The 26,473-nt window shown below is 35.5% G+C and overlaps 1 protein-coding gene across 1 annotated transcript in view; it reads left to right on the top strand.

Moving 5' to 3' along the window:
* Window positions 1–1,297: 1,297 nt before the first annotated feature.
* The window catches only part of ZPLD1 (zona pellucida like domain containing 1), a 42,395-nt gene continuing 17,219 nt past the window's right edge, over window positions 1,298–26,473 (top strand). Inside the window, exons 1-5 of the mRNA XM_047100516.1 lie at window positions 1,298–1,411; window positions 15,646–15,866; window positions 19,247–19,428; window positions 20,846–20,918; window positions 25,496–25,593. Coding sequence (XP_046956472.1) covers window positions 1,306–1,411; window positions 15,646–15,866; window positions 19,247–19,428; window positions 20,846–20,918; window positions 25,496–25,593 — 680 coding nt within the window. The 5' untranslated portion in view covers window positions 1,298–1,305. The remainder of the gene's footprint in view (window positions 1,412–15,645; window positions 15,867–19,246; window positions 19,429–20,845; window positions 20,919–25,495; window positions 25,594–26,473) is intronic.

Below are 26,473 nucleotides of genomic sequence, written 5' to 3'. Positions count from 1 at the left end.
TAGACATGTGGCTGTTCTCCCAAAAGTCATGAGGTTGGTGCCAGAGTAGCATGTTATAATGCTGAAGGAAGGAAGTTCCTGTTGAATTAATATTTTTCAGTCTATTTTTAAGAGTAAACTCATGCCTTCCTTTCCCACATCCTTACCAAAGTGACTTTGTTCACCATAAACTTGTTATACTAAAATGATGGCTCAAAAGCAAGATGTATTTCCTTCCTTTTGCTAAACACTTGATTAATCATGTAAGGGAAGATCTTTAAGGGCAGCTAAAATACCATAACCCCTTCCCCAAACCCCAAGCTTTTAAAATGCACTAAATTATTTGAGTAAACCATTTACAATTTTATTTTCTTTTTGCTTTTCACACACAGACCAAAACCACCAACCCAAAAGATTTTTTTTTCAGTGCACAAACTATGCTCTGAGAATAAGTTGGGTGCTTCTGGAAGATGGTTTCACTTTATCTGGCCAAAAAAGGGTATCCAGGGGATAAAATATTAAACACCAGACTGACTGGAATTTAATTTTCAAAGTCAATTTATATTTATTTGTTCAACACACAATGACAACTTAAAAAATCACTTTCCATTACTTTCTCCTAGGAATTCAAGGTGTTCATTTATATGTATTAGTCCTATTTATTCACCAATGAAGAGTCATTGGATTCATGATGTCAGTCTACACATAGTATTTTTCTGTTCTTCCTTTTGCTTTAGTCCTGTGTTTCCTGGAAAAAAAAAAAAAGATACACAAACCACTGCTTTTGAGAAGTAGCAATAGTCTGGAATTCCTTTGTTGAGGGGAAATTTTTCCTGACATTATTTAGTCATTAAGAATATTGAGAATCCTCTGAGAATCAAGTACTGAGTGTTGAATCCCTTTTACTTCATGAATATTGGTGTTTTAAAGTATAGAGTTGTCTCTACATTGATTGGTTGTCTAAGTACACTGTTCTAATCTGTGAAATATTTGGTTTGACTTCTTCCTATTTATAATACATTTTCTTTTTCAAACTTTATGACTATCATATATCTTTGTTCTTTCACTACAAAAGCCTGGATTTGTCACCCTTAGCAAACTGATGCCAAAGAGTGGAAATAATTTTCAAATATTGTAACCAAAATTTCTGCATTGTTGCTGATAATTATTTCTCAGAATCCTTAGTCCCTAAATGAGCTTTGCCTGTACGTATATAGACTGCCAGCCTATCCAACAGTGAGCTCATATCAGCCTCAATCTTTTCAGTAAGTAAGAGTGAAGGCTGATGATGTCCACATGATAAATAACTCTTTTCCAGGTTTTGCAATGGAACGAATATGGTTGCCGTTACTTCTAACAAGTAGAGTGCTTCTGGGGTCTGCTCAGTTTAATGGCTACAACTGTGACGCCAACCTCCACAGTAGATTTCCTGGTAAGTCTGAACCTAATCTTTTCTCTAATTATATCTTGAAAGAGTGATTATATTTGAATAGTAAGGCCCTTAAATACATATGGAAAATGGAGGGGGGTGGATATCCATCTACATTAAGTGGATATTAACAAATGGCAAATGACAAAAGACATTTTTCTGGAGTTGTAATTTATATCCACATTAACATACAAAGTGTTCATCATAGTTAATATTATTATAATGGCTGCTCACAAATGTGAAAAATATTGGTTATTGGGTGATAGAATCGGGAGAGGCTAATTTCATCAAAATTTGCCTAATTGATGCTTTTTTCTTCCTTGTAAGTTAATTCAGACTTTCAAAACTGCCCTATATGCTAATAGATTTACTTAGGAATAATACTTAAGAAAATGTGAAATATAGTACATTACTCAAAAATATTATTTCAGTGCAATGACGGTCATTACCAAAATACGCAGGCCAACTTCAGTATGCATAACATAGCAACCATCAATATTGTGACAGATATGAGATTTTTGACTATATTGATGGACACGTCCCACAGGTTTCTAAAATCTACACTCAGTGAGAAGATTACTTACTGAATTATCAGTGTTTCATTTAAGTATTCATCATTTTTATATCAGCTAAAGTTAGAGAATCACAGTTAAACACTTACAAAATAAAGACTAGAGTCTGAAATCACTTTTCCAAGTTTGCCATGCAAATTGAAATGCTTTCTGTCATGTTTTATATTTCTCAAACCTGCCAGTACTCCTGTGTTCAGAGCATGCCTGAGCAACAGCATACTTGGATAGAGCAATCAGTAGGTAGTTATGTAGTTGACATGGGATTTCTAATTTTTATGAAGAGAGGTAATCTGGATTGCTCTCGAATAAGAGCCAGAGTGTGCAGGAATGTCTTCAGGAGCCCAGACTTAGGATGCAAGTGCTTGGCAGGTTAAGAACGACCTGGAGTTCAGGGTGGGGAATATCTGAAGGCAAGTCTAGCAAGGTATTCTAAGGCAGGGTTGTTAGTGATTTTGAGTACCATACAGGAGGGTTTTTAAAAAAAATTTTTTTTTGTAATGGAAAATTCAAACATATACAAAAGTAAAGATTAGTAAAACAAGTAATTGTACTGATCATCCAATTTCATCAATTATCAACACATAAATTTTGCTTCATCTCTCTCTCCTTCTTACCATTCCCATCCCTGGAATATTTTAAAGTGAATTCATTATTCATGTTTCAGAATGTATATGTGATGGAAAGGAACTCAAACAAAATCTTCACCCTTTTGTATATGTCTAATAAACTTAACGATAATCCCTTAACATATCATCTAATACTCAGCTAAGTTGCCTTTAAAACATCCACACAGTGTATTTGTTGACATGTGTCTTTAGTCTATTTTAATTGATAACAGTTTCTCTCTGTCACCTGTTTTTCTAAAATGCTGCTTATCTCTTCAAGTAATGTGGAATTCTGACTTTGGATCTGGTTGATGCAGCTTCAATTTGTTTGTTATTTAACATTCTCCCCTTTTTCCGTATAGCCTATAAACTAATTACAGCTAGAGATGAGTAAATTCAGGTTCAGTTGTTTGGACAAGAAGACTTTGTGCGTTATTTGTGGACAGTATTTTGTCTTTATTTTCTTGGTGATGAAGACACATTAAGTCCTTTTAAACACATTTTTTTAAGGATCTTACATGGTCATGTTTTGTTTTAGAAAGCCAACCTTGGGAGAAGCAAAAGATAGAATCAAGTTGGAAGAAACTAGAGGCAGAGAGAAATGTCACGAAGGCAGTGTCAGTGGGAACAGCAGCAGGAGACAGCTCTTAAGAGATATTTTTGTGTTGGACTCAACAGAGTTTGAGAACTGGTTCAATTGGGGAGGTGAAAGAGAAGATGATGATGATGTCTTAGATGATGTTATGAACTTGGATAACTGCATGTTGATACCAAAAGTTTAAGGCATTTGCATGTTTTAGAAAGGAAGTTTAGTCTGGGAAATAATGAGTTTGAGGAGCTTCTAGAATTTATAATGACAGCTTCTATCCAATAGTAGAAAATATGGACCTGGGTCCGAGGACAGAGGTTGCTCCCAAAGATAACTGTGTGGTATCTGAGTCCCTGTGCAGTGAGTGAGTAATGAGCGGGAAACAGGAAACTGAAAGGTAGGAAAATAGACTACTCTTTAGGTAACATTGGTGGTGAAGGAAAGAGAGGAGTGATCTGAGCCAGCAGTTTAGGATTTAGGGATTAGAGGACTAGAAGCAATTTAGTATACACAAGTAAAGGGAAAGTATTCAGAGATCAGGATTACCAATAAGAAAATAATTGATGTAATGAGGAAAGAAAATATGGAAAAGAGCAAAGATACAGGTGGAGGAGTTGACATTGGGAAACTGGTAATTGTTTCTTTGATTTAGGAGAGAAGGAAAAATAAAAGACATGGGCAGGGAAGTTGAAGAATACTAATTGTGATGTGGAAGGCAGAGGCCTTCAGGAGAGTGAGGGCCCAGAGAGTGAGGTCAGGACCTGGGGAAAGTGGTCAAGCCTTACCCTGTTATGCATGAAAAGAAGGCCAAAAGGTAAAAAGATTTCCAGGCAGAGAGGATCCAGCTGATATTGTACTTAGATACTTGTAAACAAAAGATGTAAATGAGCCAGGAAGTGAGTAGGACAGCATAGGGAAATACAGTACATTTAAAAATGATGTTAAGACATTCAATTACAGTGGTGCCCACTGACCACCTGCATCGAAATTACCTGGGATGGTTATTAAAAGTGTTTTAGCCCAGAAGTGTTTACTCCACTGTTTTACACCAAATATAGTGTCCAAATCTCTGATTGTGGTGCTGGGAATCTATCTGTATTTTAAACCCTGCAGATGAGTCTAATATGCATTCATGGTTAAAAACAACTGACATAGTATATACTATTAGTTTCTTTAGTCCATTATTCTAATTAAAAGCACAGGTCTGTGTTAGGAAATAAAATTAAAAATAAAATCTTCCCCCAATCCAGAAATGCTCTCTGCAAGACAGTAGAGATGAAAACACTTATCATTGAGCAAGCATTAACCAGAATGTGATGCTCATTGTAAGCAATCCATCAAGAGATTGCACAGAGAGAAATCTTGGTCTTTTATATAGCCAAGCAGATGCAACCCATTACATATATTTTCAAGATAAACCATAACTAGTCCTCAAATAAGAGGACTTGACAGCACCATTTGTCACATATAGTTCATTCTAAATATACCTGGTGATTGGGATGACCATCTGTGTTAGCATATTGGCTTTATCTAGAGGAAAAGTAAACTTGTATCTTCCCAAAAGGAAGTACTTTTGTAATTTTGAGCCATGCTTCCTCTTGGGTTAGGATCTTGCACTCCCATAGAAACTGTGAGGTAGGAGTGTTATTTTCCTGGATGTTTATATTTTCAAAAGATGGTTCCCAGATCCTTGAAAAAGATTCTCAGGTCATAAAGCTGACAGAGGCCTTTCTAGTCTTCCTAGGATTCAAGGAAAGGTGAAAGTATTTAGAATTATAAGTTGTCTGATGTAAATGGTTTAAGAAAAGGGAGGGAGAAGTTCCTTCCTTTATTTTAAACAGGGAGAATTAAACCTCTTATTTTTAATTTGTATATGACCTTATACATGTTAGCACTTTTAGTACTGTTCCACTTAGACAGCAAATACCCAGACTTACCAAATGCACACGCACATGCATGCATACACACACACACACACACACACACACACACACACACGTGTGTGTGCAATTTATTTATTGCAATATAAAATCTGTATTTAAAAAATCTAAGATCCAGATAACTCCAAAGTCGAGGAGAGGCTTTAAGTTTATATGGATATTATTTTCAAGTGAGCCCACTTTTGCAGGTTGTTTGCAGAAGAAGACCAGAATGAGCAAATAAAGCATAAAGGTTAATTGCTCACTCCCCTCTTGACTTGTGGCTTCTCTTCCACATCAGGATCACCCTTGATATCATCAGGAGCTCCACAAGCTGCTCAGATACTAAGCAATGGGATAGAATGAGAATGAGTCTGGCAAAGGAGAGGGGCTATCTAAATGCAAAGTAATGCTAATAATGATGAAAGTAATCATCTCACCCTATCTGACCTTTGCTGTTTTATGACATTAGAACTATTTTCTTTCATTTCCATGGCATTTATCCTTGGGCCAAGGGAACTGCCATGGTCTAATTCATTTTAAATTTAAAGGGATACCATTTTATTTTAAAGGTAGTTAACTCTTGGCTATCTAAGCCAATAGCAGGGAACAGACCTGTACTCCACTGGCATTATGGTAGTGCTCTTCCCAGAATAAAATTCAAACCACAGTTTACTTTTAGAGTACCACAGAATTATTTGGCCTAAATTAAATATATGGATAAATGCATTTGGCCTCTATGACTGACACACACCTTCTGGAACTATCTCCTTTTTTTGGAAGATGGTAGCATATAAGGGTTAGCCTTAGCTTCTAAGAAGTCTTTAATGACCATCAAGGAAAGATTAGGTTTGTGGCACCAGAAATTTGGTGGCCTGACACCATAAGAATGGTGAACTAACCACTCATGGGAAACTGAATATAAGTCAGTGCTACATAACTTGCCATTTTGTATTCTATTTAAACTATTCATATTCTATTTAAACACTAATAAGGAAGAAACAATGGGTTCAATGTATTGAGTGATATACACATTACTAATTCTTTCTTGTATTCCTTAGATAAACCTATAAAATCTTTTAAAATCATTTTACAATGGGGAAATGGAGGATTAGCGTTTGTTTAATGATGCAAAGCTAGAAATTGACAGAGATGTAAAACTAAGACTCTTGCCATCAAACCATGATGCCTTAAAGTGAATTCTGAATACTAAGTTTAACAGAATCACAATGGGAATTACCACAGTAACGAATCTGAAAAATCATATAGTAGGAGAATTTGTTTAGCCTTTTTAGTACCTACTTGACTAAGGAAATCTTTTTTTCCCTAATACCTATTAATATTTCAATAAACACCAATGTTCCAAAGGAAATAAAATTAAGCATCACAAATTTCACAGAATTTAGGGGTGGGTCAAACAAAATGAACTCTCTATTCTTGTGTTAGGCTTTGCTTAATTAACCATTGCATTTCTCTGTGCCCAAAGATGAAGTCAGAGTGGATAATGGACTAATTATTCAAGGGAACATGTTTTGGCCTTTCTATGATAAGAAAGACGAATTCTCCTGCCTTTCTACATAGTAGTAGTGTTTTGGTCTCCAAGTTGTCCAGACAATGCCTGCCTTCTGCTTTGCACCTGTGATTGCAATTACTAGACCAGATGAGGCAGAAGAAGTGATCCAGGCAGGGACCGCTGATCACTTCCTGATTAATCTAAATGATAAAATGCAGTGGCAAGCAAGTTCAGTAACTGAATAATTCAGAGTCCATCCCCTTTTTTATTTCAATAAAGAAGTTTTTTATTGCATGAGTTTTTCGCTTCCTCTGCTTGTGTAAGTAAAACCCATATGCTTTCTCCTGCCTGAAAAAGATGACCAATCTCTTCTGGTTCCAGAGAATGTAGAGGAGCTAGTGCAAATATAAGCCTGCAAAATTTGCCTCAAACTGCATATGAATTTCCTGAGGCACTAGACATGACAGCTTGTATTTGCTAACGAGAAACAGATGTGAAAAACCAAGGTGGCAAGAAACCCATTCGGTGTAGAGAGGAAACTTGAGTTCCTAATCCACCTTAAATTCTTCATCAGCTGCTGGTATTTTGTGTAGATGAAAATCAATACCCCTTTAGGAGTTCTTGCTCTTTTAGCTCCAAAACCTCAATATCGTATAAACTCTTGTTAAGGGTAAAAGTATCTTTAAAAAATGAGTTAAAACAATGAACATAGCATCTGTTCTCTGAGCAGTTTTAAGTTTATATAGTGCCAAATATTACTCCTCTCATTTTAGAGAGATAGAAGTGGAAATGATATGTAAGTTACTCTTATAATCTGCAAGGATGGTATAAATTAGTTTTGGAATGTCTATTGGAGTTTAGGAAGTAGATTATTTGCAGGTTAGATTTTCTATGGCACTACAAAGCAGTGTACTCTTCAGTATACAGAACAGACTCCTATTACATTGAATAGGTTTTGGTTCATACTGTCAGTTTCAACGCAATGCTACTTTTAAGTGCATATAAACCAGTCCATGAATAGAGATACAGTTCTATTCACAGGAGTACCTGCGTCTGACCTGCACAGAGCCTCCACCTGCTCACAACAGACCCCCTCCCCCACTCCGTGTGTCCTTCAGTTGTTCTGGCGAGTGCCCACAGCATGGTTGACATTTGAGGTGCTCCTCAAGTTATTAAACTGCTATGGTTTACGGAATGGGGTAGAAGTGGGGGCAGAATACTGATCCTATTCCCAACTTTGTTTCACACACAGCCACCTGAGCACTAAAATAAATTTGTTTGGACTCAGGCTCACAAAGCTTTTTACGAACACTCTTTCACTGAGATTCAAAACCAGTTCGGCAAACCTGGTGGCTCAGTCGGTTAGGTGTCCAACTCTTGATTTCAGCTCAGGTCGTGATCTTGCTGTTCATGAGATTGATCCTCATGTCAGGCTCTGCGCTGCCATGGGATTCTCTCTCTCCTTCTCTCTCTCTGCCCCTCCCCCTCAAAAATAAATAAACTTAACAAAAAAAGTTCCTCACACAAGGAAAGGAATTTTCTCCTTCATGATTCTTCCTCCCCTCTCTCTCCCTTTCTCTCATCCTTTTTCAACCGACCTTCTCCCTCTTGCCAGCATATAAATCATACAAATAGGTATGTGGTGGCAGTGCTTAATCCCACCAGATAGCATCCACCCCAAGGGTTAGCTTCTGCCCAAAGTATATAGATGTGACTAAGCAGTTCAATTGATTAAGAGACTTGAAGCATTGGCATCATCTAGGGGCTTGTGAGAAACACATAAATCAGGTCCCATCTCAGAGCTACTGAATCAGAATCTGCATTTTAATAAAATTCACTGGTGATATATATGCACAATGTAATAAGTGCTGCTTAGAGCATGGTACTCATGATGTCTTGCTTGCTTTGTGTTGTTACATAACCACACGTGTATATCAGCCCAGGTGGCTGTCATGCCCTTGCTTGCTATTAATGACAATAGGAATCAGCAAATCTATCACTGTTAAAGGAGAATAATTTTAAAAAATCATTAATAATAAGGGAAGATAGTAGGCTACCAAGACTAATTTATTTTAAAAGGTTAAATACCCCCCAAAATAGAAAAAATCTATCAATTTCATAATACTTAATGGGTTGAGTTTTCTCAATTGGAAGTCAGAAAATATCTGACATTAAAGATATTGATGCTTGTCTAAAACTCTAAAAACAGGAATCATCTCAGGCACGTGGCAGAGTACAGATAGGAAATATGAGTTCTGGATGAACAGTAAAGATGAAATCGTATTAATTGCACACATATTTGTGAATCTTAGAACTTATTAAAAGTTAGAAACCATGTGTGCTGTTTGTGAAGGAATTGAATTAAGCAAATTTTAATAGACATTTGTTGAGTATTTGTTAGGCACTCTGGGAAAATCCAGAGCTTTCAATGAGTTCATAATCTACTGGGAAAGCAAATATCCATTCCCAGATATAATATAAGCAGAACAGTAGAGTCACAGTTAAAGGGATGCAAGGTAGAGCCCCAGAGAACTATTACTTTCCATTGGGAAAAGAGGGAAAGTCTCATTAATGGACAATGTATATATTATTTTTCTGTTTTCAGCTTTTATTTCTCCTCTTACTTGAATTCTATCATTGGGTATTTCATCTATTATTATTGTTTATGAGTGATACGTTGAGTATTTGGTATTCTTAAATTTATATTTTTCACTCTTTTCTATTCTCCAAATACTAGACTCCTATTTCTGACTACCTGTTGTACATTTCTGTTGAGTGTCCCACATATACCTCAGCCTCTCAAAAACTGAGATTTTCATTTTTCTTTCCTGCATTCTTTATCTCAGGAAATAATCTAGTCACCCACTAAAGCTAGAAATCTGAGTATCAGTTTGAGATCCATTCATGCCATCATCTAATCATTTTCCTATAGAATTTAGACCATTGGAATTTATTTCTTCTCAACAATCCCTTCCAAGCACTCCTCCCTTTTAGACACATGGTTGTATATAATATGGTATATAAGCCTAATCTTTAGTAAGCTGCATTATAATCGTCTAGTTTTTCTGTCTCCTTGAATTAAACATGAGCATCTTGAAGTAAAGGAGTGTTACTAATGCCTTTATCTTCAGAGTCTAGTACAGAGACTGACATGTAATATGTATACAATAAATGGTTTTTAAAAATACTTTGTTGACATGAACTGGCATGTAGTTTAGGTCTTGAAAATAAATAGGAACAATAGCCTCCAGCTTGTATAAAACTGATGGCACTGATTTTGTGTTTTAAACTCCTGTGTACTTCACCTTTTTTTTTTTTTAAATATTATGCACTGACCCCAGAGTTGCTGATTTTCATGCAGATTTTTACATTTTCAGGTTAGGGGTTAGAACATTTCAGGTTAGAACATTTTGAGCCACTGCTTTGTGGGGCTGAGTACCAGTCTACAGCCCAATTTTTGGGGGTGTTGCCATATTTGTATTGTAGAATATGTGTGTACAAATTATTTGAACAACTGTATTGATCTGTGCTCTGATTATTCGAGGTAACAATTAGAAAATGTTAAAATAAATATTCTGATGCTAGTTAAAGAAATGTAGGTCTCAACAGTATTGAGATGAGATGAAAATCATTCAGTCTATCAAAAGCTGGGGATCTTTAGTCTCATCTATATGCCATTGAAATTAAACTAGTTGCGTATGGAACTGTTGAGGAAAAGAACAAAGTTAGATATACTTGTTAGATATATGAATTATATGCTACAAATATATTGTCAGTGATTGTGCCTAAAGGGAAAGTGTAGTTAGGTTTTCTAGGAATGGAACTTTATTGGGAATGAAGTAGAACGAGATTTTTATTCATATGGATAATTGGATTCACCCTTTCTTTACTCCCATTTATATGGTAACAATGCTCTCTCAACTCCAAATCTGGATACATTTTTTTATGTGGTAAGAGATAGTTGACAGCGACAGGATATTTAAAATTTGCATAATTTTCAAAAATGTGAGATAATCTCATTGCCTGATTGATAGGTGAGAGAAGTGCAGAACACTTCTTTTTTTTTTTTACCTGAATTCGATTCAATACTGCATTTTTTTAGTCTTGTGAAACGCTTAACTTGTTTAAAACATCAGGGGAAAAATAGCCATTCTGGTAGTATAACTGCATATAAGCTCTAAGCCGGCCTGCCATTTTAATAATGCTTTGTATGTTTAAACACAAATCACTAAAAATCAAAAATCTAAAGGTATTTATTTCTTGATATTTTTGTTTTTAACTTGTAATCATTGAGTTGCTTCATACTCAAGTGTTGTTCAAAAGAATATACCAACTCAGTCCAGAGGTTGGACAATAAAAAGGCTCCAAAAAATTTAGTTGTTGAGAACAACTGTTATTCACTAACTCTGAGGAAAAAATTTGTCTTCTTTTGGCAGAAATTGCCCTTCAGCAACTTAAAGTATCTCTTCTCCCTCCTCAAAGCATCACAAATGGAAAAAGTTGTGCTGAATGGATGTCTTTAGTATCTACAACCAGGAAAAAATGTGTTTCTCAGAAGGGACAGTGAAAAGTCTTTAGAAAACTGGGTTAGGATGGATTTGAACAGATCTCTTTTCTTACACTGGGAAAAGCGTTTCTCTTGTTATCGTATCTCCTAGTGGGATCAGCTTGTAGCAAATTCAGTTCCATTTCAGGAGTTACAAGCCTTCAGTTAAACACAGAAAACTGAAGAGAGCTCTACATCTGGACAAAGTCATCTTTGCCATTTATGAAGCTATTCTAAGTATCAGTTAATTCCTCTCAAAGGTGAAGAAGCTGAAGTCTTTAGATGGCTTAAATTACAGGGAATGATACTTCCCCTTTGTAACGTATTTAATGATATATATTCACTTCAATACATTTGTGATATTACATGTAATGCAGTGATACTAATTTCCTATCTACTGGACATCAAGAGAGTTCTTAGTGAACTCCCTGGAAGCTAAGATTTGATCGACATTGAGGTAGATATTTTGTTATCTTACAGAAACCATTTTGTATGAAAAGGTTTCCTGTGGTTTTGCCCTTGTGTTTGCCACTTGACCTCATTTTCTACCATTTCCTCCTTTGTATTTTAAATTCTAATGACAACAGAATTGTCCAGCTCTCAACCAGGCTTCAGCATATTTCGCACTTGTATCATTATTCACACTGTCCCCTCTGTGTTATAAAATTTCCACTCCTTTATATCACTAACTCCTATTGGTACTTCAAAACTCAGGTCAATGGCATCTTCTCCAAGAGGCTGTTCCTAACCAGCTGGCCTAGGTGAGGTTCACTTTCTGTACTACCCCATAGCTCTCTGCCCAATCTTTCTGTCAAACTGGGTCATGACTATTTCCTCTTATGGACTATGATCTGAGAATAAGTACCACTACTTTGTAAAACCTCAGTGTAGTCTGTTGTTCCAATATTTCATGTGATTAAGTAATTCATTACTCACATCAATGAATATTATAGCTTCCTTCTTTCTGGGACTTTCAGTATATAGAGAAGATAAATATACAAGTACACAAATACATACATGATTTTAAGGCTATATGACAGCATAATGGAGTGACATAATTTAGATTTTGGATCAGGAAAATCTTTGGGGAAAAGACAATGAAATTCAAGACATGAAGAATAAATAGGAGTTAATTACACAAAGACTGGGAGTATGAAGACATCCTAAGCAGAGAAAAGAGAATTAATGGCCTTGTGCAAATCTGTACTAGGCTTTTTTAAATGCTCACAGCATTTTGTGGAGGAATAATTTATATAAAATAAGATGCACCAATTTTAAGGGTGCACCTTGCAATTGTTTAACATATGAATGTACTTACATAACTACTAACCAGATCAAGATTGAGAACATTTTTATCACTCCACAAATTTTTCTTGTTTCTCTTATTGTAGACAATTCCACCCCAGGAGGTAACAGCTTCTCTGGCTTTCATCACTCATTGTGATGCATTTCAAAAACTGAAAAAAAAATTCAGTGAAACAAATATAGGGAGCAAGGGACTAGTAGGGAGAGAGATGTGAATGCAGAGATAAGAAGATGGCAGATCATGGAGAGTCTTGAGGACTTGGTTGGATTTGGAATTTTGGTCTGAGTGAAATGAATAGCTTTGAAGACTTGAGGAGAGGCAACATGATTAGACTCATGTATTAACAGGTATGCTAATTAGAGAGGGTTAAGAGTGGAAATAAAGGAGCCAGTTAGGAAGCTAATATAATATTCTAGGCCAAGAGATAATGGTGGCATGAGCCAAGGAATAGCATATAGATGGAGAGCAGTCAATTGATATAAGATGTGGGAGCCTGGGTGGCTCAGTTGATTAAATGTCCAACTCTTGATTTTGGTTCAGGTCATGGTTCATGAGACTGAGCCCCACATTGAGCTTTGTGCTGACAGCACAGAGCCTGCTTGGGATTCTCTCTCCCCCTCTCTCTCTGCCCCTTCCCAGCTCACATGTGTGTGTGCACACACTGTCTCTCTCTCAAAATAAATAAATAAACATATATATATATATATATATATATACACACACATACATATGTATAGACATATGCATATGTCTATATATACATATAGACATATATGTATGTATGTATATAGACATATATATGTCTATGTATATGTATAGACATATATACATATGTCTATATATATTATATGTCTATATATATTATGTAATATATATGTCTATATATATTATGTAATTTGAAGATTCTAAACACTCAAACATTTATGAAAATGAACTCTATTATTTTAGTAAAGATCATCATTAAAAGTTATGATTGTATTTAAACAGCTAATGTGGCTGAAAACTGATAGACATATTCTCCCAATTTTAAGTAGTACTTATTATTTCCTCTACTGTACTTCATAATGAATTCACCTATGAAGGGAATATTGCTTGAAGTTTTCTATAATAATTAGGCTAATATTTATCTTTTGGCCATGAAAAAGATTTTCCATCTTTCTCTCTACCTTTAACCATGAAAAAGATTTTCTTTCTTTTTGTAATGAGCTTAAAATCATAACCAAACATAGAAATTTTCATTTTTACTTATTCACATTTTCAAAATATGACTCACTTAGTCATCAAAAACCACCATGGAGAATGAATACTCCAAAGAAATATGCTGTTGAACACTTTTACCCTTAGATTAGAATTGTGGTATTTAAGTGAATTAATTCTATGCCAAAAAGTCTTGAATGATATTTGCATATTACTTAGGTGAACATCATCTAATTTAGTAAAATTATCTTTTAGTTTGCTTGTTTTCTTTTTTAAACAGATTTATTTCTCCAAATAGCTTAGTCGATTTTTGTTTTGTTTGTATCCACATATAGAAAATCTGATGCTTATTTTTGATTCTTTAAAAAAATTTTTTTACACTTATTTATTTTTGAGAGACAGAGTGAAACAGTGCACGAGTTGGGGAGGGGCAGAGAGAGAAGGAGACACAGAATCTCAAGGAGGCTTCAGGCTCTGAGAAAACTGTCAGCACAGAGCCCGATGTGGGGCTCGAACCCATGAACTGTAAGATCATGACCTGAGCTGAAGTCGGACACTCAACCAACTGATCCATCCAGGCACCCCTTGATTCTTTATCTAAGTGGTAAAATGGAGTGTTAAAAAGTGGCAAGCTTACTGCATTAATGTCCTCAGGCTGCCATAACAAAGTGATACAAACAGGGTGACTTCAAACAGAAACTTATTGCCTCATAGTTCTGGAGACTAGAAGTTCAAAATCAAGGTGTCAGCAGGGCCATATTCTCTGATGCTCTGGGTAGAATCCTTCCTTCCCTGTTCCTAGCTTCTGGTCATTTGCTGGCAATCTTTGCATTCTTTGACTATTGATGCATCACTTCAATTCTGTGTCTTCACATGACATCCTTCCTACGTCTCTGTCTTTTCATATGGCATTCCTTTTATAAGGACACAAGTCATTTTGGATTAGAGACCCACCCTATTCCAGTGTAACCTTATCTAAACTAATTACATCTACAATGACCCTGTTTCAAAATAAGGTCACATTCTGAGATACTGGGATTTAGGGCTTCACTGCATCTTTTGGCACATGATTCAACTTGTAACAGATAGCAAAAACAATCAAAGTAAGTTTCTGCCTCTGGGGAATTGCCTAGCAGCCAACCTCTCCATTTGCTGCATATATTTTCTTCATTACATGTAGAAAAATAACTACATAGAGGTATGAAAACTTGTGTGTGTGTGTGTATGTGTGTGTGTGTATGTGTGTGTGTGTATGTGTGTATGCTCACCTGTACAGGCCTGATAACTCATAGAATAGTCATGGAAACTGGGAAAATGATGTTTTAAATTTTGATGCATAGTTCATTCCTTTTATTTTGGCATAGTCACTGGCAAAATTTTCTTAAAGCAGGCTATGCATGTTTTTTGTAGTATCAGCACATTTGTTTTCATTCCTTTCTCTCTAGAGTAATTTAATATAGGCAAAATAAAATGGAATTCTGACGGATGGCTTATGTTTCTCCATCCTGGGTAAGATGGCTTACAAAACACCAAAATGCTCAGCAATATGGCTTATGAGGGATTTTAACTGCTTCTTCCTTATACTTGGGAAAACTTACCACTTGCAGTGAGTCTCACTACTCTAGACGGGTTATCTGAATAATTCAGATAATTACTCTGGTTCTGAATTTTCTCTGCAAACCTGATTTTGCCCCTTCAGTTCTCTAATCATTCTGTAACACTCAACTGACATTTAATGCAAATCTACTGTGTATCAAACACAAAGAAACAGAGATGTTTTATAACTCCTAAATAGCTAAATCTAAGACTATTTTCCCTGGCTACTTCTCTTAACAACCTTCACATTGGATCATGGTGTATTCAAACATAGGAATGAGTTAAACAGGCTGAGGGGATGAGTAACTACATTAGGGGATGTTATAGTTATTCTTGTATCCTGCACTGTGCTTTTGTGACTAATATTTGCTTTCTACATATATTTTTATTTCAGCTGAAAGAGACATCAATGTCTATTGTGGGGTGCAGGCCATTACAATGAAGATTAATTTTTGCACAGTACTTTTCTCGGGTTATTCTGAAACAGATCTGGCACTGAACGGAAGGCATGGGGATTCCCACTGCAGGGGGTTCGTCAATAACAACACCTTTCCCGCGGTGGTCATTTTCATCATCAATCTCAGCACCTTGGAGGGCTGTGGAAACAACTTAGTGGTAAGATGAGTGTAAAATCCTGTGCTAGGTTTGGGGTCACAACAAAAATCTCTCCCCGTTTCATGAAATCATCAGAAGCCCAATCTTTCAGGAAGAAATTCCAATAAAACTGAACAAATCACTTCCGTTGCTTGTGTGAGGCTTTAAACATACAATTTTATTTTCCAGTGATAGTTCCCCTTATTGTAGCTGAGCAGTAGAGGGGCTCGAGATCAGCTACACTACTCTAAACAACATTATTTGTATGAGTGACATTGATAAATATTTCTCTACACTTTATCATTAGCTATGTTTCTCCTGCTTTTTATGGAACTGTCTTATCATGCAGAAATTGTTTGCTTCAGTGAGTTGGACAATGGGTCCCTTGGCCTATTGCCTCTTAGTGACCTCATTCAGAAAAAAAGATGAAATATAGAATGGGAAGACTAGACTCTCCTAGGTTTCATGTTTACCGTGGAATGATCCACACCAGTGTCGTGTGAAAGAGGGCTGTCAGCATTTCCGGTGTGATATTCTCCATTGTGTGGGACTGTCCTTTGAATTTCAAAATGTTTTTCATACTCAGTCTTACTCATGAAATCCCAATAGATTGTTCAGAAAAGGAAATCTCTCTAGTCATTGTGAAAATCAAATATTTCCATCCCCAGAGTCACTAGTCTATGCGATTCATTATTTATGCTTGTATTGAACACACACACACACACACACACACACACACACACACAGGAATTGAATAAGGAATTGATTCTCCCAAGAATTAAAATTAATTGAAGTATAAATATTGTGATTTGAGGGGTGTTACACTGAAATTCATTGAGCACTATTTTTCATTTTGCTTGTTTAAATATATTCTTATTGGTAAATCTTAGCACAGACAAAAAGGAGATCCAATGAGCGTGACCACTTAGCACAGTGAATAAGGAGAAACTGGCTTTTCCTCTTCATAAATTATTATTTGGGATTAAAGAGGAAAGCTTAATTTCTCTAAGGACAGAGTTTCTAAGACTTGATGGGGGATGGGAGACAGGAAAAAGATTTCTCTGATTTCCTTCTTTATCTTTTCCCAGAGGGTAGTTAGAATATTGTGCCCATGACCATTTCAAGCCTGCAGCTTGAGTATTGTTGACTCTTTTTATTAAAAACATTTATTCATCTCTCTGAGTTGTGCACAGAGAGGTTATGAGGTGGGCCTGAGGGAGTGTGACGCAGGCTGGTTATTATATGTCTGTGTTTCCTTGTGAAAGGAGGAACCCACGTGGAGAGACAGAGTTTCCCTCCTCCCACCATACCCTGGGGTCTTTCCTTCATGGCACTTTCTTCTCTGGATTTAAGTCTTGCCCTGCTACCACGAAAACAATTCAGGAGAAATGCCAGGCAAAGCATCTGGGTGTGTGTGCACATGTGTGGGCGTGTGTGTGCACACCTGCTGTTTACTTTTTTAAAAAGTTGAATGATTTAGGTATAAAAGTTGCTACATATGTGTACTTGTGTTTTATTCTGTTTTCAAAGAATTGGTATGTTTAGCTAGCCAGTCAGGCAAATGCGAGAGGAGGGGAAGATTTGCATATATTTTCATTTTTTCATAGACGTCACCAGCTTTGGAGTTTGCTTCAAGGACAATCCTACATGGGAAAAATTAAGTAGACTATTACGTCACTGGATTAGGATAAAAAAATTGTTTCAATTATAGTAATTCTGGCCCTGTTCATGAATTAGCTAGATAATTGCCTCAGCTTTGCCTATGTACTCCAGGTTCACGCATAAAGTTTATTCTCTTGTTGAAAAGTAAGTATTATAGGTTTCCATAATATCTGCTAAAAGTATTTATTGAGCATCATACTGTAGTTGATGTAATGGGAGGAGCTGTATTCTATGAAAAGTATAGAGTGTTATTATGAAAGTCGAGAACGTTATTATTTCTATAATGGTGGCCAAGAACATTATTATGAAAGTCAAGAGCATTATTGATTATTCCTAAAATGGTGGTTCTTAAATCTTAGTGGGATTGAATAATCCAGTCTCAGGAAAATACACATATGGACAATATTTTAATATAAAGTCTGGGAGTTCATCCCCTTGAAACCTGTCTATGAACTGTTACCCTGGGAGGGGATGAGAATCTCCATGTATGTACCACAAAGGAAGACCCTCAGATGGTCACATCAGAAAAAAAAAAATGTGACCTTAATGCATTTGCTCAAAATTTATCTCAGGGGCCCCAAGCTGCTGGTGTCACTGTGTGTTGCTGACCATGCAAAGGCAAAGGCTAAGGGGATCCCCTACCCACAAAGAGCTCTGATTATGGTGAAGGAGACTGCCAGTTTAAGAGACCGCTCATGCACTGTGACTCCTCCTGCGATGGAGATGAGCATTGCGGTAGGACAGTCAGGAGGTTTCCTAGGGAAGCTGATGAGACCCAGGAAAGAGTAGGATACATCATGGTGAAGCAGGGGAGAAAGGAGGCAGAGAAAGCATGTGCAAAGCCTTAACGAGATCCTTGTGACTGGCTGGGGCATTTTTTTTTGAAATTTTTAAAAATGTTTTTATTTATTTTGAAACAGAGAGAGAGAGAGAGAGAGAGAAAGAGAGAGAGAGAGAGATGCAGGGGAAGGGCAGAGAGAGAGGGGGAGAGAGAAAATCCCAAGCAGGCTACCCCAATTCAGGACTCAAACTCACAGTGAGATCATGACCTGAGCCAAAATTAAGAGTGTGATGCTTAAGGGACTGAGCCACCCAAGCGCCCCTGCATCTGGGACATTGTTAACCAAGTGTGTGATTACAGGGATATGAAGCGAAAGTGGGAATCAAGATAAGGTTAACAGGAATATTTTAAGCCATGCCACAGAATTTGGACTTTACTGGTGAACATTTTGAAATGACTTATTGTAGCACTCTGAACATGTACTATCTCTCCTTTCTTACTTATGAAATATGAATAAAGTGTCTTTGGTGAATATGAAGTTTCATTTAGTTAAAAGACATATTGATCACTTATAAATAGCATTATGTGCATATAATCTCAAAGCCATGGCATGTTGTAGTTGAAACAGATGCTAGAAATGATCTGGTCTAGGGGCGCCTGGGTGGCTTAGTTGGTTAAGCCTCCTACTTAAGCTTAGGTCATGATCTCATGGTTCATGAGTTTGAGCCCTGTGTTGGGCTCTGTGCTGACAGCTCAGAGCCTGGAGCCTGCTTTGGATTCTGTGTCTCCCTCTCTCTCTGCCCCACCCCACTCACACTCTGTCTCTCTCAAAAGTAAATAAATATTAATTTTTTTTAAAAGAAATAAATGATCTAGTCTAATGTTTTATTTTGCATATGAAATGCCTGGATTTATATATAGCTATTTAATCATTGAACTTGATCTACCATTCTAACAGGTATCCACAATTCCTGGAGTCAGTGCTTATGGGAATTCAACTTCAGTACAAATAGGAAATATTTCGGGATACATTGATACTCCAGACCCACCAACAATCATCAGCTATCTACCTGGGCTTCTTTACAAATTTAGTTGTAGTTATCCATTGGAATACCTGGTTAATAATACCCAGCTTGCCTCGTAAGTTCAAGTTCTATTCTTACTTTCACATTCTGTCTTTATATTTGAGTCATTTTTTTTTTCCTGAACGGACTTATAAAGATAGCAGGATTTGTTGAGAATAGCCAAACTCAAGGTAATGGAAACTATATTAAGTCCTTATCTATCTATCTATCTATCTATCTATCTATCTATCTATCTATCATCTATCTATCTAACATTCTTATGACCCATATCAACAGATCAGATGTATATATTTTCCCCCAAATTAAAACTGGCTCCAACTAGTCAAATGACTGCCTGGGGGTTCTCCTCACTCCCTTCAGAATTGCCAAAGACACTAATTGCCCAAGCACTGGAGTGCTTATGCAGTCCAGAAGGTGTACTATTTCCAGTGGATAGAACAGTCACTGCATTGTTGGGTCCTGCTTGGCTTCAGACTCTGCCAGATGCTCTCACTGTGGGACTCTGCTGCCTCAGAATCTGGGGGCTCTGTGCCTCTTGCTGAGGTGTCAGCTGCATAGGTGCTGATGGTCCCCCAAGAAAGGTGGCCTCACTCAGAGCCCAGGAACTTCAGATATGGACTGTTTATAGTCATGTATTGATTCATTTTTCCCAGAGGACATACTCCAAGACAGGTTTATATCCACATTACAACAGAGTCACTGGATTTGTCAAATATTTTTGATAAAGTGGGGTGATTGAGTGAAAACTTTCTCTTCTCAGTTCTAGGGTTTGTTATCACAAGGGTGTAGTTATTGTTTAATCTTAGTCATGAGGGAATGCGGAGGCCACATTCTGTTTCGGTTAAAAAATAGTCACAGCTGGTTTCAATGGCACAATGATGATAAATATCTTGGTGAAAAGTAAGACTTGGAAAACAAGAAAAGAAAGGCTTTGAGTCAAAAGGATACAGGTGTAAAGGGAAGTGGGCCATGAGGGTGTCACAATCTCACTCTGTTCCACCTTACTTTCCCAGTAAACACATTTCTGAGTTGCGGTGTATATGGAAATTCATTCATTTATTCAATAAATAATTATTATACTTCTACTATGTGCCATGCAATGTTCCAGCAGTGAACAAAGTAAAACAAAATCCTTGATCTTATGAAACTTCTAATGGGATTGATGAAAATGTATTTGTTTCAGATTCAAATTATATTGGAATGACATTTTTCTTTAAAGTCTCATATATATAATGCAAAATGGAAATAATGCCTTTATAAATAAAAAGATCATAAAGAACAGTTTGTCTTTATTTGGTCTCTTTTGCTTTTTGATACGTTCAATGATTTAAATCGTGTGCCTACTCCAGACCTAGGTAAAAGTATGTCAAGCTTACTCAAGAGTTTTAGTGCCTTAAATCTAATATTAAGGTATTACTGAAACTTTTAATTTAAAATCTATCAATGCTTTCCTTTTTCTAAATCTGTTTTAGGTCCTCAGCTGCTATTTCTGTGAGAGAGAACAATGGTACATTTGTCAGCACTTTGAACCTGCTCCTTTATAATGTAAGTTGATGGGTGACGGATGTTATGTTCTCTCTCATCATACTGAGGAGCCATTTATGTGGATGGATTTTATATCAAAATCTACCAAAGGCCACATTAACCCCGTTATACTTTGGTAACATTTATCCACCTTTACTACCATTTTTATATATCCTAGTGATAAAGGTATACTAAAAACTCCATTGCTTTCTAAAAGTTGATAAATGACTTAGATTTTATTTTGTAAATGTGATTCTACATAGTTATTCCAAGTGTCTATCTACATTTATATGTATATATTTATTTGCATGTGTGTGTGTATGTGTATGTGTGTGTGTTTAGCCATAGTCAGGGTCAAGATGTTAGCAGTAATATTTTTGTGATAAAAAGATAGGAAAAGTCCAAATGCTACTTCTCTTGAGGGCACGCTTGGTGATGAATGTGTTAATATTTTCAAAATGGATTTTGGCTGATGACAATTCTGTCACATTTGAAATAGTTTGGGTTGACTACATAGTATTGTCTAAACTCTTGTCATGTAAATATCGACAGCGGCAGGAAAACGTAAAAAATACATGGATTTCTATTTATAACTCTAACATTAATCCCCCAAATGATATTTTCATGTTGATTAAAAATTTTTATTCATACATTTTAAATGCCTGATTTAAATATCAATTTTTCAATCTATCAACCAACATTTTGGTAAATTATGAATCTGATTTTTACATTATTATTCATGTCATCATGGCACTGAGTTATAATTCATGCAACTGATTTAAAAGTCAGTGCTTTATACTTTGAATATAATGAGCTATAAATATTGTAGTAGGACATTTTCCAAAGGCATTTAAAAAATCATGTTTATAAGTTTGTAGTCTGACACCACTGAGTTCTAAACAACAAATTAAAATGTATTGGAATGAAGATGGCCTTTCTGTCATTTCTAAACTTTCCTCTGCAAGGAGAAACTACCAACTTACTTGGTTCTATAATACTCAGCAAATATGTGCCAGTATTCATTCCCAATATGAACAGATATTTATTATTGTTTTGAGCAGTATTTTTAAATTGGGAAGTTCCTATCTGCTGATTTATACATGTAAGCTCCCTGAGGTAGAATTGAGGTGACTGGTTTGGGTTCAGTATTGTTGGTTATTTTTGAGTGAAACAAAGATGAAAATTCCTGATTTTAAAAAAGTAAAAAACATGCCCAAATGGTATTTAATGACACCATTATTTTTTGTGTGTAAAATTAAACTATTCCCTTACTGGAAAAGCAGAAAATAAAACTTTAGAAGTGTGGATTTGTTGAGAGCTTTGCTGTGAGGGTCCTTCTTTTATCATTAGAAATAGTATTCCTCTATTGTTAACTAGACATAATCCTTCAAAAACTTTCTAGCATCTTTTTAAAAAATTTTTAATGTTTATTTATTTTTGAGAGTGGGGGAGGGGCAGAAAGAGAGGGAGACACGGAATCCGAAGCAGGCTCCGCGCTCTGAGCTGTCAGCACAGAGCCTGACGCGGGGCTCGAACTCACAAATCCTGAGATCATGACCTGAGTCGAAGTCAGATGCTTAACTGTCTGAGCCACCCAGGTGCCCCCAAAACTTTCTAGCTAGCATCTTAATGCTAAATAAAAGCCTATAATTTGGTGATAACCTTAAGATTATAATTCTATGGTAAAAAAGGCAACCAATTGTTTGATATTGATATCAGACTATAAATGAACTAGGTAGTGTCAAAACATCTCATCTTTTTTGATGTCTATGCTTTTTATTTGACAAGACTTAACATCTTAAGATCTGATGAGAATAGGATGTGGAAAAATATTTCAGAAAACAAAGCAGACACATCTCATTTTTAACCAGTTTGCAATAAAGGTATCATTAATGTTGGAATTAAAAAGTTAAATTGAATTTTAAAAGTTATTTACCAGACAATGAAATAAATAATAAAATTGAACAATTTCTCCACAAATTATGTTTTTTAATTAACAGACCATTTTTTACAGCAGTTTTTGGTTTACAGAAAAACTGATCTGAAAGTAGAGAGTTCCCACAGACTTCTTGTGCCTGTACACAATTTCCTCTATTATTTACACCTTGAATTTGGGGGTATATTTGTTATAATTGATGAACCCATATTGATGCATTAACTGAAATGTATAGTTTACATTGAGTTTCACTCTTCCTGTGTATTTTGTGAGTTTTGACAAATTCGTGATGACTTATACCCATCATTACTATAACATATAGAAGCGTTTCACTGCCAAAGACTACTTTGTTTTTAACATGACATGGTCATAATATTTTGTCATGTTACAGGGCACTACCAAACTAGTAATTTATACATGCTTCCAGTTATAAATAAGTCACAAAGATGAAAAATACATTATAGGTAATATAGTCAATTATATTGTAATCATGAGAAAAAAAAGCCCTAGTAATTTACATGAGAAAAAAAATTTGTTTACTTTCACTAATTGATCCCAAATCATATTTATTATTTGTTTGAAACACTAACATTTAGCTGTCCAAGTGTAATTTTATTGCAGCGTTTCAAATTACATATCATTACACAAGCATTTGTGGCCAAGTCTTCCTATTTCACATGCAGTTTTTGAATGATGAAAAGTTACATTTAATACCTACTACTCTCATTCTCTGATTAGTTATTTGGAAAGGAAAACTTATATCTAGTTCAGTGCAATTGTTCATATCTATGTATTCTGGCACCCAGTAAATGTACTTAGGAAAATTTTATTTATAAAAAATAATTTTTATATTAATAATTTATAAAATAATTTTATTGACTATTCAGTTTCCATCTATGTGGATTATTTCAAGTTGAACTGTGGCCTTATTTTTGTGTAATATAAATGTATCGGTTTTCTTCTCTGTGGAAAGCAAAGATGATTTTGTGAATTTGAATTGTATCTAAATGTTAGTGTCTTCTGAGAGGATAAAGAAAGAGTAAACCTGAAATAGTGTTACAGTAATACGAATGTCTTTTCAAAGTTGAAGAAAAAAATCTAAAATAAATATAATTGATTTTAGGGACAATATAATAAGAGTAAAAAAAAAACTATACAAAATAAAGGAAAAAAAAGTAAGGTAAAAACATTACCTTTTAGAAGCAATTTTAGAAGGAAATATTTGTTGATTCATTTGCAAATGACTTAGCAGTATAATAATTCTAACAAAGTCAACGTTCTTCAAGACACTACTGAGGCAAGTATATAATCTCTGGCGGCCCCTGGCGGACCCAGTCGGTAGAGCATACAACTCTTGCTCTTGGAGTTGTGAGTTCCAGCCCCAAGATGGGTGTAGAGATTACTTAAAAATAAAACCTTTAAAAAATAAAATAAGGATCTATATATTTAATGAGGTGTGGAATACTTGGAGAAGTTTTTAAAGAGAACAGGAAAGATAAATAAAAGTATCTATTGGAAATGGTTAGAGGAGCTATTATCATTTATGATAGAGAGAAGTACGACATATATTCCCTCATTTATCTGGCTGTATTTGGGAATGAGATGTTTCACACGAGTGCAACCTTTTCAAGAGTAAAGCATTCATACTATAATTTTAAAAATTTGTAATTTTAAAAATTCAAAACCTGTTGCTTTCTTCCCAGCCTTCTTAAACAGAATATGCTCTGTATTTTGCCTTTGCTTGATGACTTTGAAATTTCATAATGAACATTAACATTTTTCCTTTGCTGAAAAATAGATTCAAGGTTACTAAATTTGGGAGAAGCAATTTGCTTCCATGCCAATTGATTTTACAGTTTACATTTTTAGAAATTCTTTTCTTTTCGTTTTCTTCTTTGCATCTTACAATTTTTTTTCTGTTTTTCTGTATTATCAAATTAAAGCTGTCACATCTCAGTTTCTGACCTATTGCTTTAATACTGTAAATTGGGGCATGGTATAAATAAGCTCTCTAGAATTGCTATACACGAAGAGGAAAAAGATAGAAGTGAAGTCCTGAGACACCTTTCTATAAGTAACTATCAAGGAATTTATGAAGGAAATATTGTGGCATGCATTTTGGCAACTTGGAGGACTCATTGGTCTCTTTTTTGGTTTTCAATTAAATTTTGGTACTTTCCAATTGCCAGATAAGTGATTTGGGGGCAAATGAGAGATTATCAAGAGCATAAGGACCTACAACCCCAATGGGAAAGGGCTTAAAGTAGATGAGAAACTGCATAACAGCCACTAATTTAATTTAAATAAATGAAGTATTCATTTAAATAAACTGAATATTAACAACTGATTATTAAACAAATTAAATATTAAACACTGACTATTAATCACTGAATGCGGTTTAAATACACAGAACATTAACCACCATATACGATAAGCTATGGAAACAAAAGGATTTATGTATGGAAATGATTTGTTACTTGGATGTGGTTTAAGAACAGTTCTGCCAAGAAACTAGAGGATTAACTAGATCATTTTTGGGGTTAATTCTGTAGTTTTATGGTGATTTGCCCCCTTTTTTATATGGTATTATGGTTTTAAGTGGTAAATGTGCTGTTGTTGGGAAGACAATGATGAATTAATTTCTTATTTTTTTCATCATTAGGATTCAACCTACAGTCAGCAGTTAATTATCCCAAGTATAGGATTACCTTTGAAAACCAAAGTGTTTGCAGCTGTACAAGCCACTAATCTGGATGGCAGGTATTTTCAAACTCTTTAGTTGTTGTTGTTGGTTAAAACGTTTTGACTGCACAAAGCCTTATGAATCATAAAGTTAGCTCATTCATTTTTAATTTAAATAATGCTGCCATTGTCACACCATTTAGGAATGCTAATAAATAGAAATAGCAAATTACAAAGATGAATAGGGACACTTATTTTGTGTCATTAATTGGGAAATAACAAGTCTTCCCATAAAGAAGGAGGGGGAGTTACTGGAAGAGGGAATAGGCAGACCTATTGGAATAGGGTAACCTGTGGGATACCACAATGTTCTATTCTTTCATGGGAAAGATGATGGGTCAGATGTAGTCATTTCATGAACACTGGTGATTTATGCGCTTTTCAGTGTGTATGTTACTATTCAATAAAAATGTATTAAAAAACAGAGGAACTCTCCCCATTATGATCTGGGCCAGAATTATATAAAATGATCCTCAGAAACATCTCTGTAAAAAACCCCAAAGCGATCAAGCTTCATATGACCAAGTTTTAGATAAACCAGAATGATCAAAATTGAAAGGGAATTCAAAAGCTGAAGATTCAATCCTACCCTATAATAACATTATCACATGTAACATTATCACATATAATATAAACTTTACATCCTGAAATCATCTTATCAAATTCAGGATTTAAAAAATGATTGGCATTTACTTCCCATAGGCTAGTAATTTTTATAACATCAGAGTTGGAATGAAGTAATGTATAAATCTAGGCACAGTGTAGCCATATGGGGGAAGATTATGTATTTGCCTCATGGTTTTCTTTTACCTACCACAGTGTCATTCATGGACTCCTACTCTCATCCCCACTGATTCTGGCATAATTTTCAGTGTATAATTTATGTACCAAACTCCTT

This window comes from Lynx rufus, unplaced genomic scaffold (genome assembly GCF_022079265.1).
Source record: "Lynx rufus isolate CCGP_SWC_20201006 ecotype Redwood Valley unplaced genomic scaffold, mLynRuf1.p SCAF_5, whole genome shotgun sequence".
NCBI classification, from domain to species: domain Eukaryota; kingdom Metazoa; phylum Chordata; class Mammalia; order Carnivora; family Felidae; genus Lynx; species Lynx rufus.
Note: the sequence above shows the minus strand (reverse complement) of the source record. Positions and strands in the feature narration are given on the sequence as shown.